This window comes from Amblyomma mixtum, chromosome 4, assembly GCF_055824585.1.
Source record: "Amblyomma mixtum isolate Tamu chromosome 4, ASM5582458v1, whole genome shotgun sequence".
Lineage (NCBI taxonomy): Eukaryota > Metazoa > Arthropoda > Arachnida > Ixodida > Ixodidae > Amblyomma > Amblyomma mixtum.
In genome coordinates, this window is record NC_143015.1 from 50,971,326 (window position 1) to 50,984,613 (window position 13,288).

The 13,288-nt window shown below is 44.5% G+C and overlaps 1 protein-coding gene across 1 annotated transcript; it reads right to left on the reverse strand.

The window, feature by feature from the left end:
• On the reverse strand, nt 1–12,726 carry LOC149346475 (uncharacterized). Its single transcript, XM_089541348.1, has 5 exons — nt 12,655–12,726; nt 6,345–6,523; nt 4,597–4,667; nt 3,281–3,367; nt 1–122 (listed from the first exon to the last, which is right to left on the reverse strand). Exons 1-5 carry the CDS (start codon nt 12,724–12,726, stop codon nt 1–3), a joined length of 531 nt encoding a protein of 176 aa, XP_089397474.1.
• Between the last annotated feature and the right edge of the window lie 562 nt (nt 12,727–13,288).

The window sequence follows — 13,288 nt, forward strand, 5'->3', positions numbered from 1 at the left end:
TCACGAACATTGCTCCTTTTTATAAAGAACGTACTTTCGGGGCCCGCAGTACTTTTTAAAAGCGTTGACGCATTCTTTTGGCACGGAGTCCTTGAATTCTGTCTTTACCCACAGTAGGCAATCTGCGAAAAGCAAAATACATTCAATCACAGACTGTTTAGCTCTGCTGGTTTTCTTACAGCCCAAATACAAAAAGGAAGAAATAAAGTGAAGTTCTCTTACTCTAAAAAAAAATTATAGTTACACCTCCCTCTCAATTTTTCCCCAAGCCTTCGTGAAACAAAGCTTATCGATGCCGGGGCACTCAATGTCCATTGTCCGAGAGCAACCAGAAACACTGAGCGGGGCATGCTTGCCGTTCAGTGGTGGGGTATGAAAGCATTTACTTCTAGGCCATACTAAATCACAAGTGTGCTTCACGTGTTGTGTTTTGTTCGGAAGAAAAACAATCTTTAAAGCAGAAGCCATTGTGTAGTTAAAGTTTCACAAAACAATAGCTGAGAGTGGTGCACGATGTAAACAGCGATATTGCAGTGCAACCAACGAAATGAAGTCTTTGTACGATCTGTGTTTCGTTCTACACGGTGACGGTAATTCTCGAGCGAAATGGGTCTAGGGTGCATCTAATTACTAGCAGCTTTCAGTGAAACTGTGGGGGATTTGCGTGTACTAGGAGCGACGAGACAACCCGGATATTCCTTGAATAGTTGGCCGCAGATAGCTTCGAGGCAACATTACCGTGCTTGAAAGTCTTTGATCCCGTAGGAAGTGTATATGTTGATTCTTAATGCATAATTAGACTCATTAAAATGAATGGCGCTGTGACGCAGACAGTGGGAGGGTGCCAGCGATGAGCTGAAAGCAAACACTCGCTGTCGCGGAGGTAAATATTGTCCTTCTATACGCACGGCCTATAGGCACTGCTTTTGGGCCGAAGCATACTAGTACTCGTAGTCACTGTAAGCTGGAAAATTTGGAAAACGCAAAGTTAATACCAATGGCAGGTGCGCCGCCGCGGTGGCTCAGTGGCTATGGTGCTCGGCTGCTGGCCCGAAAGACGCGGGTTCGATCCCGGCCGCGGCGGTTGAATTTCTTTGGAGGAGAAATTCGAGGCCCGTGTACTGTGCGATGTCAGTGCACGTTAAAGAACCCCAGGTGGTCGAAATTTCCGGAGCCCTCCACTACGGCGTCTCTCATAGCCTCAGTCGCTTTGGGACGTTAAAACAAACCAACCAACCAACCAACCAACCAATGGCAGGTGCAGGATGGAAAGAATTTACAAAAGGCCATTACGTTACAATTTAGTGCAAGCTGACTACTTCATGTGGTTTAAGCGGCTCAAAGAGTTTGCGTGTAGTTTCCCCTTGAAGTTAAATTCTGAAACCCCTAACAGAGTAACAGACAATATAAAAATAAAATAAATAATGCTGCGACTGGGTTTCGAATTCACAGCTGCGCGAACTGCTCAGCTTTGCTGGCCAGTGTACGAGGGCACTAGGCTATCACCTTTTTCTCTTTATTTCCGAGGTTGACATGAAAACAGAAAGTCACTTATAACAAACCATTTCAGCTACACCTGAGCTGACACGAGTGAAGTTAAAATTTCTTCAATTTGACTTGATCAGCTAGCAGTGTTCCCGACCTGGTTGGGTCAGGTAACGTAGGTAAACAGCTCTTTCAGCAAACATTTCACGTACACTGCAGGTGTTAATATCCGCATGCCTTACTTGCATTGTGCTTTCCACAATCTGTGGAGGCCAAGAAGATTAACAAATTATAGCGTACGACTTCGTGATCAACTGGTAAAAATCTGATACCGTAAGGTTACAGTGGGACTGTTTTCTTGATGGTTCTCTGAAGGATGTCCCGATAAGCACTATGCTATATATCGCATCAGCCGATCACTCCTCGTAATAAACTGCATGAGAACTCAACATGAGTCTAATGACGTCGCCAGACGTGCTTACGACCCAGCAAAGCAAAACAAAGATCCAACCAAGCTAAGCAAATGCCTTCACACGTCTACTTGCTTTAGCTACGCTAACAGCCTGCGACTTTTTCTTTTCGATGCCGGACCTGAGGGCTCCCCTTCGCTAGTTGGCCGCCGTCTCAGCGTACTTGCACGGCATTGAATATGACGACGCCGCTGAACCCAACGTTACTGTTGGCTGCGCCATCGGACAAAGACTCCCCGTAGTCCTTGCGAAATCACATGGCTCAGACTCAGACTGGCTCAGAACGCTAGAGCCTGTAGGAAGGTTTCCTTCTTGTATGCAGTGAGAACTGACTACCATAGCGGTCCCGTGCGCCACCAATAGCAGCTGGCGGGTATTCCGCGGTTCCACTGATCCGGCGGTCGCCGCATACCGGCGCCAGTACGACATGTGAAAAAGAGTGACTGGATATATTTCCAGTTCCTGCTCCTTTTCTCCGCGCCATCGGGATTGAAAGGAAGACTACTTTGTATTCACCAGGCATTTCGATCTTACCCCGTGGTCTTCGCTGAACGTCCGCTATTAAGTCTGTAGCGTTAATATACTTAGTGAATGACCCATACACAGCAAATGAGTGATCAGTACTTGCGCATTCCCTCTATCCAACTTACATTGAAAAATGCTACCGCGAAAGACAAGCGGAAGTTCTTTGTGTATGACGCTGTGTATAATGCCGCCAGAATATCGCTGCGCTATATTCTCGGCTACTTCATTCTCCACCCACTGGCGGAGATAGCTCTGAACAGTGGTCGCGGCAAGCGTGGGCTGTGAACGTCTGCACGCACTGGTCTGTGCCTGGAGAAAGTCAGTCCTGCGTGATAGTCTATGAATTTGCTGCGTGGTTATTCTATAACACCTTCGTTTAGATCGCAGGTCCCTCTCCGCTTTCGACTTTATATCCTATAGAACCTTCATCCGTGCAGAACAATTAGTATCGTCTCCCAGATGTGCTCCCCGCTTTTGTTGCTCCTTCTTTCTCTCTATGCGGATGCTTTTCAAAGTGCGTGGTAGATTCGTTATGTTGGCTCCTTTTCCGTTAACTGGGAGTTCTTTTTGGTTGGCGTTTGAAGTGTAAAGTATGTTTTTAAGGTTGATTGGGCAGGGCTGTATCAAGGTAGTAATCATTGTTTCCTTTCATGTATGAACAGAAGGTTGGCTTTACAAATAATTTCGCATTAACCGGCACTATCTACCGGCACCAGCGGCCAAAAACAATATATTTAAAGCAATGAGCTTTCAATGTTGTCGCTGCGGAACTACCGTTCGGTCCGTATGATTTGACTTACGATCTCCGCCTGGAAGTGGGAATCGGCCTAGAAGGCAGCTCTTACCGTCGTAATAATAACCTTGGGCTGTAGTAGTAATTGCGCCGTCTGAAAGGCAGAGAAATATTCACAGCTATCACATGGGAGTAAATGTTCGGGACACTGAAAGAAACAGATTATGCAGGTGTTTTGTCGGCAAAGCGTCGTTGTATTTATTGTGAATCTTGGTAAGTATAATGCTTGTGTTGAATTAATTTTTTAGCTGACAGGAGTTCAGAGCCCTGTCAGTGGCATCGAATGGATTCAAGTAAACATAGTTAAGCTCATTAAGGCCGGTAAACTCATTAAACAACAAGGCCTTCTGGCTGAGTCATGCTCAGGTGGACCGATAACAGACCGCCATGCGTAACCCAAAAAAGGAACACCAGCCTATTTCACTTCATAGCGCGCATATAACTGACGTGAGATAAGAGCTATTTGAAGAAGCTGTGTATGTAATGAACTCTATTTTCGAATTTTTTGGCGCACACTGACTTGGCCCTGTTCTCTTCCAACACATGGAGTTCAATTTTTAATAAAAGTATCATTCGTAGTCATAATATTTGGTTTGGTTTGGTTTATGGGGTTTAACGTTCCAAAGCGACTCAGGCTATGAGAGACGCCGTAGTGAAGGGCTGCAGAAATTTCGTCCACCTGGGGTTCTTTAACGTGCACTGACATCGCAAAGTACACGGGCCTCTAGAATTTCTCCTCCAAAGAAATTCTAGCCGCCGCGGCCGGGATCGAACCCGCGTCTTTTGGGTCAGCAGCCGAGCACCATAACCGCTGAGCCACCGCGGCGGCTCATAATATTTGTACTCAAGAACAAGCTGATAGGTGTGGCACTTGCACATAGAGCTGCGAACAAATTAAAAAGCTATGTATACAAACCAAATGAAACACTACAGAAAACCTTAATAAGAGTAGGGCAATTAAGTGTACGAAAAATTCCACCGCCTAAGAATTAATTGGGTGTCAGCTTGCTAGGATTTAAGAAAACAGGTAGATTGAACACTGTGGCCAATTACGAGATTTTGTAATATTTGTAAACTTTTGTAATATTCATTACAAATGTTTAGAATATGTTCACACAACTACTCTTAAACAGCCTGAAGCTTGTAGTGTTTGGCATATAGTATTGATTAAAAGAAGAGCATCACTGAGGTGAATCAGGACCTTAGAAATTGCATCCGTAAAATGAAAAATGGTCCCATAAAGACTAATTTGTGCGTCATAAGAGATTACAAACCTTACAGTAAGATTAAGAATCGCTACGGGCCCTTGAAATAAACGCTCACCTTTGCAAAGGCCGAAACCAAACTTCATTGATTCTGTGTTAGTAAGATTTAGACAGTGAGCCACGTCACTCCTAAAAGAAAAAAATAAACGGCAGCTTGTAATGAAAGAAACTACTACCACACCTTTCCAGGCAACTCGCCGCAAGACTCTACCGGCATGAGCGAGCTCTCCAAGTGGCGTGCCAAGCACAGCTCCCACCACATTACCTCGGAGACGTAAAGTTGCGAACCTTTGTTTATCTCATAAGATTTATTACAATATCCCTTACCGGCGCGCCTCACTGATAACACCTCCCATTCGTACATCACGCCGCCTGTTCGATTCCAGTAGCGTCCAACGACTTTATGGTTGCACTAAGTATTTTTTGGCAACTACTTTTCAGGAATGGAACCAGCTGCCTAAACAACTCGTTATTGAGCGTGAGACTTTGAGGCTTGAGGCAATGTTGATCACCCATCTTCTACAATGACCCGTTGTTTGCTGCGTATTATATTTACCTCGATTTACTCTTTTAATATTGACCTTTTCTTCCGTAGCCTTTTCTAATGACCCTAACATGTCCATTACTTTGTTTGATGTTTATATACATTAGTTCTTTATATCGACCTTATGTTCTATAGTAATGTTGTACTGTCCCCTCCCCCCCCCCCCCCCTTATATATTGCCTCTACAGGAGCCCCTAACGGTTAATGATTGATGACGGTTATGAAGGGGGCAAATATTTTACAATATTTTTTGGCCCGTCATCTTTCGCGATGATCAGCATGGGTAACTGAATAACTGCACTTTATTTATAACGCACAGCAAAAACTCATGTTTCGACGTTCTCTTCTACATCGCCTTCTCAGTGGTTGCTTTCCATGGATATATCTTTCATCGCGAGTTTTGCGCAAGTGTTACCAACTCAAATGAAACAGTCGCTTCAGCTAGCCGTAGTTCAGACACAATTTTAAGTTGGATGTAAAAACATATAATGGCCCACGATGGCACGCCAACTTTTGCTCATATAATAGTTCATCGCTTGCACTAGATATAAGAAAGTCAAGGATCTCCTGCGTCGAGGAACTGCAGTTTAATTTACAATGTAGCGAGCAGGATTTATTTAGCAGCAGTTCATTACGAAAGTGTTTATTAAAACTTAGAAGGATATTTTGAAGTATTTCGCAACACAGGGCACCATACCATGCTCCTGGAAGGCAAGCACTACAGACAAGCTGATATCATCGTTTAGATTGCAGCGACTTGCTTCAGCACACCTATGGTGTCGTCTAAGGCATCCGGTATTAAAAAAAATTATTCCTCCTGAAGTTTGGAATTTATTACTTTGAGCACGAATTCCAGAAATGTGCTTCGGTTGCTAATCTTCTCTTTTACATCCTGCTTGTTGCCTTGGTAGGCTTCGTATCCTAGTGTTCTCCAACAAAACTTGGGTAGGGCCTAGTTGGTACATGATGTTGTGAAGGTAAAGGATGCGCAATCAAAGGACGAACCACGAAGAAAGACACAGGGACACACACAAGCGCACTTGCGCTTGTGTGTGTCCCTGTGTCTTTCTTCGTGGTTCGTCCTTTGATTGCGCATCCTTTACCTTCACAACACCTAGTGTTCTCATCCCTCTTTTCTTTAACAATGCAATATGCCTCTGCAATATGCTTTCTACGTTCGTTTCATCATCGAAGATTAACGAACTGCCAATTCCGTATATCACAGAGAAGTTCTAGGATATATCAGTCACCCTCCCACGTACCCAGGCTGGCCACCCTGGCCCTTGTAGTGAAAAACAAAAATGGCAAATAGGTCTTCCGGTTCGTAATCCACTAGAGTGCAGGTCAAGCACTTCTCACTAGGATCATTAATTGAACTGTAGAGTGCAACATCGTTGTCCAGACGTCCAACCGCGTCCACCAGAAGGGCGGTATTCTCCTCCTAAAAAGAAAAAGGATGAAAGCCAAGCGTTTTCCTGCGGCGTCTTTTCCAACAACAATGTTTCACAGAAAGTTGGCAGTGCGTTCTACATAATGAGAGGGCTTCATGGAAAATACTAACTCTTTAATCATAACCGCGGAAAACGAACCAGAACTGGAATTGCACCACCATTGCAAAGATGGGCGCAAACTGTTTAGTACTGTTAAACAATAAGCCTGCTCCAAGGCTAAAGAAGTCAGGAAGTGTCGGTTATTTCTCATGTAACGTTGAAGTGTTATCTTGAACACAGCTAGTATTATGAAATTAAAATACCCTTACACAAGAAAAATTTACGTCACAGCAATATCTATGATAAGGTGGAAGTCGGTTCAAGGAATTTAACCATTTTTTAACTTGAGGCACAAGGGAAAATATTAGTAGCATTTTCACGCGTAGATCAAATAATGAATCAAAAAATTTACCTATCCTAAATCCTAGAAGAAACCTTTTGTCACCAAAGCGTACTTAGGAAAGAAGCTAAGTTGGACTGTCAGTTTTGGTAGGAACAATTTGAGACGTTCAGCTCCCGAGCGCTAAAAGCAATGGAAATTCGATGCAATTTTCGGCTCATCTTTGGATTTTTAAATTAGCAGAGGGTTTGCATCCTGCTTTTTTGGGTTTTACAAGGCTGGTTTTAGTTGAAATTATTGTTTTTGTTTTGATGCGTGTTTTATTTTTCTTTGCAAACAGCTTTTTCCAGGGTTTTTTTTGCACTTATTTTTCCGCTATCCTGATAAAATATCAGTCGTATGCCACTGCTCACTTCCTGTAAGGGGGCTGGGAACCTTGTGAAGGGTCGATCATTTATATTTCCACCCCCTATAATCAAAGTATGGTGATGGCACCGCACGTACGTGATTAGGCAGAACACTGAGGTTCTTTTTCCGGAGTGTAGCTACTCAGCAGGACATGCTTGACACACGATTTTCTTTGCAATTTCAGCTTTACCGGAGAGGCGGAGACAGGTGGCTACCGAAGAGACGTGACTAGTGGTTGCGCTGCTCTTATGTTGGTAAAAATGCTGCGAAGCTGACACATGCACTCAATGATGAAGCTCTGAACATCGCAGAACGTCTGTAATTGCAACCTTGGGTAGACCTAAGAAACTGATGAGCTCATATTTCCCGCGGCTGAAACAAATATCTTCGGCCTTATTTTCTCACGCGCATGTTGCGCTGTTGAGTGTCTTAAGCGTTATAAAGCTGCGGGATTCTATGTCACAAGGGTTCTCTCTTCAGTATTAGCGTTCCCTACCCTACATGAAAGCCCATTCACACCAGCGGCAAAGTTCGTTGCTACATAGGCTAGCTTGTGTATTTAGGGCCCCATTCTGTCAAATAACCTGAAAAGGCCTAGATATCAACATGAGACTAGTAGATCCTGTTGGCATGCGAGAGCGACGCCACATGCACTACAACTGCTCATTATGGGTCTTACTGATTAATTTCGTAAGAGAACGATTAGTGCAAAACAAGTGATTATGTGTGCGGCTTATGTGTGCAGCTAATTTTTGCCCTCTTCACCAAACTTCCAAACACAATTCGGTTCGGAGCCTCGACAAAAATAAACCACATATGCAGATTGGTGATTTAGGCTGGTTGGTTCATTAGGAATGAAGAAAGCAGGGCAAAGAACGCAGACGACTCTTAAGGGGGATAGGGATTAAGGTATTTGTTACAACCGGTGTCGTTGCTTCGGCGAACGCGGCTGTTGCGAAGCGCGTCTGTACTTTCAATCTTTCCTCACATCTTTCGAATGTCCTTAGTCTGCACGTGGCAGCGATTGTGGCTCAGCTCGAGCTAGTGGGCAGGCCCGTGGACTTCCATTTCAACCCTTCCATCAGTCGCAACATGAACGACAACACTCAAGGCATGTAAGCTGATAATCCGTTTTATAGCAAAGGGAATCGCGCAGTGACTTTCTCACGTATCTCGGCGAACACCCGAAAACCCAGCGCTCGTGTGTGTGCCGTTTCTTTGTGTGTCCGTGTTTCTTCGCGTTGTTCTTTCTTTAAATGCATTACCAACTAGCCCGGAACATTGCTCTTCTGAACACCCGAACTGGCCGTAAGCGAAAGAGTGAAGGAAGGAGTGAAAGAAGTTGTCCGTCTTTTCTTCTGTCCGTGTTCTTTCTTCTGCTTTCGTTGCCAACAACTATGCGATAAAGGCTGCCTTGCAAGTGCAGACAGGGAATAACTTCGCGGGCGCAAAAACTTCCTGAGAAGCCTATTTTAATGTGAATGTTTCGGATTTTGCACTTTTTCCAGAACAATCGTGTTTTTGCTGGTCTTGTCAGCGTTTGTCCTTCTGCGTGGAGAATAAAGAGCGTCGACCGGAATGGAATCGTCGCCACCAGTAACTGGACAGCGAACAGTGCATCCTAAAGGCCTCTGTTAATATGCATTATAATGCCGTAAGTTAATAATAAACTGAGAGTAATAAATAAACACCCATCGAACAAACTGAGCTAATAAGATACAAGGGTCTCTGTTATTGACTGTTTTCATTCTTTCCGAACCAACTTTATGTTGGAAATCGGAAATACACTGAAGGAATATTTGTACTTACACCTACGTAGTTTTGTTTCTACACTAAGCAAGTAATAAATTTCAACTTTGCTGTGTGAAAAGATATCAGGCGCCATACAGTTGTGGCAGAAATTTGAAAATCGCATGAATCTTGACAGTGGCCTAGAAGGTCCTAAGGCTTTAAGCTGGAGATTTTAATTCTAGATATGTTATTTCTTACAGTTCTGTTTTACCCTTGACATTTGTTGTTTTTCATTTATAGTGCTTACCAAGAAATATATCATTTTCAGTCGTTCTAATTGACTTTGTAATGCCCCCCGGCAACAATCTCTTCTGGGGTTAACAGTAGCTTTAAATATATAAATAAATGTAACTTAGTATTCACGCCAGGTCACTTCCACTGTTTTATCTTTTAACTAGTCTTTGCAGTTGTAAGTGAGAAATTACCCTTTCTTTAAGTCGCCGAAGTAACTTTGTTGCGTGTCTGTCCTTGCAGTAGCAAAGCCAATACATCTATAGTAGGATACAACTTAAAAAAACAACAGTTGCTAACACTGGGCCGCGGTCTTGTATTACTCCGTCAGCCAACTGCAACTGTAAACGAAATCAGTTTTTTAATGTTTGGCTACATCAAACAATCCACGTATCACACTTCTAGAGCTCATAATTTTTTGCTTGTGATAAGCTTCTTGTTTACGTAACAAGAAACGTTTAAGCAGCGTACTACTTTTTTGTCGTGGAGGAATGCTGTGCGCGGAGGCTGAATGTGGGCGGACCTTCACTGCAGACTTAAGTTGTATCCGACTATACAAGCAATGAAGGTGTACTACTACCTCTTAGTAGGCACGTTCAAAGCGCACTGGCATATCAAAAAGAGGTTTACCATTGCTAAGCAAGAAATCATGTTCAAAAGAACGTTTGTGAAAGTGGACCCACACCCATCTATTGTTGCTGCGAAAGCCCATGCGCGCTATCCATCTCGGAACAAACTTAGTGGCCCTGGGCTTGTGACACTCGTTTTAAAATCTCAACCATGATACTCGACTCCTCTAAATCAACACTTTTTTTCATCGTCATTGGCTGTTTACCCAAAATATGTGCGCATGCAGCGCACATGTTTCTGTCACAACCACAACGCAGCTCAAAGCGCAAATAAGGCGTCCACTGACCCACGGAGGAGTGCGCGCTGCCTTTCCTTCGTGCCCGGCTCAGAGCTTCACATCCTCTTGATGATTTTGCGGGATTGGAGGCTAATATTGCTTTATTTTTATGAACAGAAGTTGGTTTGGTTTGGTTTGGTTTGGTTTATGGGGTTTAACGTCCCAAAGCGACTAAGGCTACGGGAGACGCCGTAGTGGAGGGCTCCGGAAATTTCGACCACCTGGGGTTCTTTAACGTGCACTGACATCGCACAGTACACGGGCCTCTAGAATTTCTCCTCCAAAGAAATTCTAGCCGCCGCGGCCGGGTCGAACCCGCGTCTTTCGGGACAGCAGCCGAGCACCGTAACCGCTGAGCCACCGCGGCGGCGATGAACAGAAGTTGGTGAAGACGACGGCGTGCAGTGTACAGCACGAAACTAGGCACCTGGCCAATCCCCCGCCGTGGGTATGTGCCATTAAGACTGAGGACATCATCATCATCAAAGTGTGGCAGTTTAATATAAGGTGTGATCGGTTGGGGCATTAGCATAGTGCTCGTGTCCAGAGAGTAGAGAGCGAAGCTGATCTGATCGCGCCACCTCCGGTTCGAAACCCAGTCACGGCAATATTAAATTCTGTCTGTATCTGAGAGCCTTCAGACAACTATGGACTCTTTCGGGATCGTTAGAAAAGTAGTTCTTTAACACTAAGAACGCTCGTCTAAACGTCAATGTCAGAAACCGCGGTTTTTTTCAGGAGCACACCCTCGGCTATAGACTTTCACCTTTCGTTTATCACGGCCGCCTTATGATACACAGCAGGTAGGCGGGGCAATGGAGGGAACACAGTTCGTGGAAGTCACTCGCTTGCGGAAAATGAAGAGACCTGAAGAATATAGGCAATTCTCAATGCTTGTGTGACGGGTATGTCTTTCGCTAAGAGTAGCAGGGGAACGCTTCTGCACATTATTCTCGCCGCTGAGTATTCTTCCTTGCCTCTACGACCTGCGAATCCCTTCGACGTGGCCCAGTTTGGGTTTTATACCTGACATGTCTCTCCATACTGGACTTCTTGTGCAGTCCGCGCTGAGGGTAAAATCAGTTCTAGTGGACGTTTGAAACCCGTCCTGACGTCTTTTCTCCCTCCAACCATTTGTACTTAGAATTTATTTTTATAGAGGCAGCATCAAGCAATTCTAATTGATTCCTATGGGACCTTTCAGCCCGCGCTTCTTTGCTGGCGCAGTGCATTTCTTCTGTGTTCGCAGGAAAAGCGAAAATAATTACTGGGTCGCAATGCCATCAGTTACTGCCATCGCAGCACGCCGCTTTCTTCTGAATAGGTTGTTCCAAGTTACAGCTGATGTGGCTGCTGCTGCAGCTCCCGACAGGTGATTGTGGCCTCCACTGCTAGACTGCAGTGTGCCAAGCATCTGTGATAAGTGATGGTGTAAAACCTACACCTGAAACTATTCACGACATTCGGCAGCGATTTACTACTATTTACTGGCAAACAAGCTAGCCTGATCGGTTAATCTCGAAATTTCTGAATTTGAAATGACATGTAGAAACAACGGAAAAGAACCGGGGGCAGACGCAAAGAAAACGCTGCTCCCACAAATGGCAGGAATACTTTTTCAACTGCTTCTTTGCGTTGTTCGCGTTCGTAGTGGTTTCATTGCAAATACGAGTGAGATATGAATTGCAAGTAGTCCTGCTCGTTCCAGCAAGAATTCATGGGACGTCGTGGAAAAGTAAACAACCAGGTTTAAATAAAGCAGTAGAAGACCGCGCAAAAGCTGTATGAAGCGTTGGAAACATTTCGGCGCCCATACTTGCGGCTAAGGTGCTTTATATAAGGACGAATGAGCCGTCGCCGAAAACAGGGGAGGCAGCAGTGGTGGGTTCAACTGCTGAGGTAAAAAAGCAGAGCTCCACTGGAAATGCCGCAGGCTAAAATATGCTCACAAGGAGTGCTATGGGATAAGGGCTACAGGTATGGCCACTGGAATACCCGTATCTCGTAAAAGTCTATTGCCAGGCTGTGTAGATGCCGATTAAAAATTTAGCCGCACCGTTTTTATAGATGTTCATTCGATCCATGGTTGCATACCAAAACAAGGCTGAAGGAAGGATAGTTACAGCATGAGCAAGCGTCTAGTGAAGGTCTATTCCCATTCAAAGTCTTGTCTGGTTGCGTTGGAGTTCGCCGCAGTTTCGGCTGTTATGCAGCCGTGTCTCTCGGAATAACAGAGTGCGCGCCTGAAGCAGTATTATAACATGACTTTAGAATCTAACGCCAAAGGCTAACTGCTATGACAAATTGTTCTAATTTCTTGACCGTGTATTCGTACTATTTGAACAGTGCATACTCGTACTGTTTGTATTCCGTGTATTCGTACTGTTTGAAGAGTGCATACTCACCGATATCTCGTCTCCGATGGCAGTCGAGGCAACAAAGGCGACGACTAGTGCCGAGCTAAAGTGGGGAACCATTTCGTGAAACCAGATCCTAAGGCAGCTCTTCGCTCTCTGACCGTCCTTTATATATATACATACATACTTCTGAAAACTGTAGACACACAGCAACGTAATCACTCTTGCCTCTTTATGATGACATGTTTCGGGGATTGACCCCAGGGCCTAAAACTAACAGTGATTCCAGGAACGGAGCAAAATAAAACCCTAAAGCTATTCGATGTTCCCTAGCTAAATCTTCTTCCTACGCGCGAACTCAAGCAGCGCAGGGCTCGTCAATTAATTTTACAGTGCAAAAGCCTGCTCATCCGTGGAAGCCTTTGGACTGGAGAGAAAGCCGCTGCATAAGTGCAATTTATTAGAGCAAAGTAAGAATAAGCCTGCGTAAAGTAAGCATGAAACGAAAGAATGTAAAGCTGTCAAAATAGGAAATTTTACGTTAAACTTCATGTTTTCCTTTTCTTTATTGCATGTTTGCCGATACAGATGTATTGCCTGCCAGGCAGAATATACCAGCGAGGCGAGAATTTTCCTGTAGCGCATGGGACTTCAGGCCAACCGATGCCTAGTTAGTGCGAAA

Excerpts from the sequence above, each read along its gene's own strand:
- LOC149346475 (XM_089541348.1), bottom strand. The coding sequence starts at position 12,726 with ATGGTTCCCCACTTTAGCTCGGCACTAGTCGTCGCCTTTGTTGCCTCG. Across the intron at positions 6,524-12,654 it reads CCATCGGAGACGAGATATCG|GAGGAGAATACCGCCCTTCT; the intron begins GTGAGTATGCAC and ends TTTTCTTTTTAG. Across the intron at positions 4,668-6,344 it reads GGCCAGGGTGGCCAGCCTGG|GAGTGACGTGGCTCACTGTC; the intron begins GTACGTGGGAGG and ends TTTTTCTTTTAG.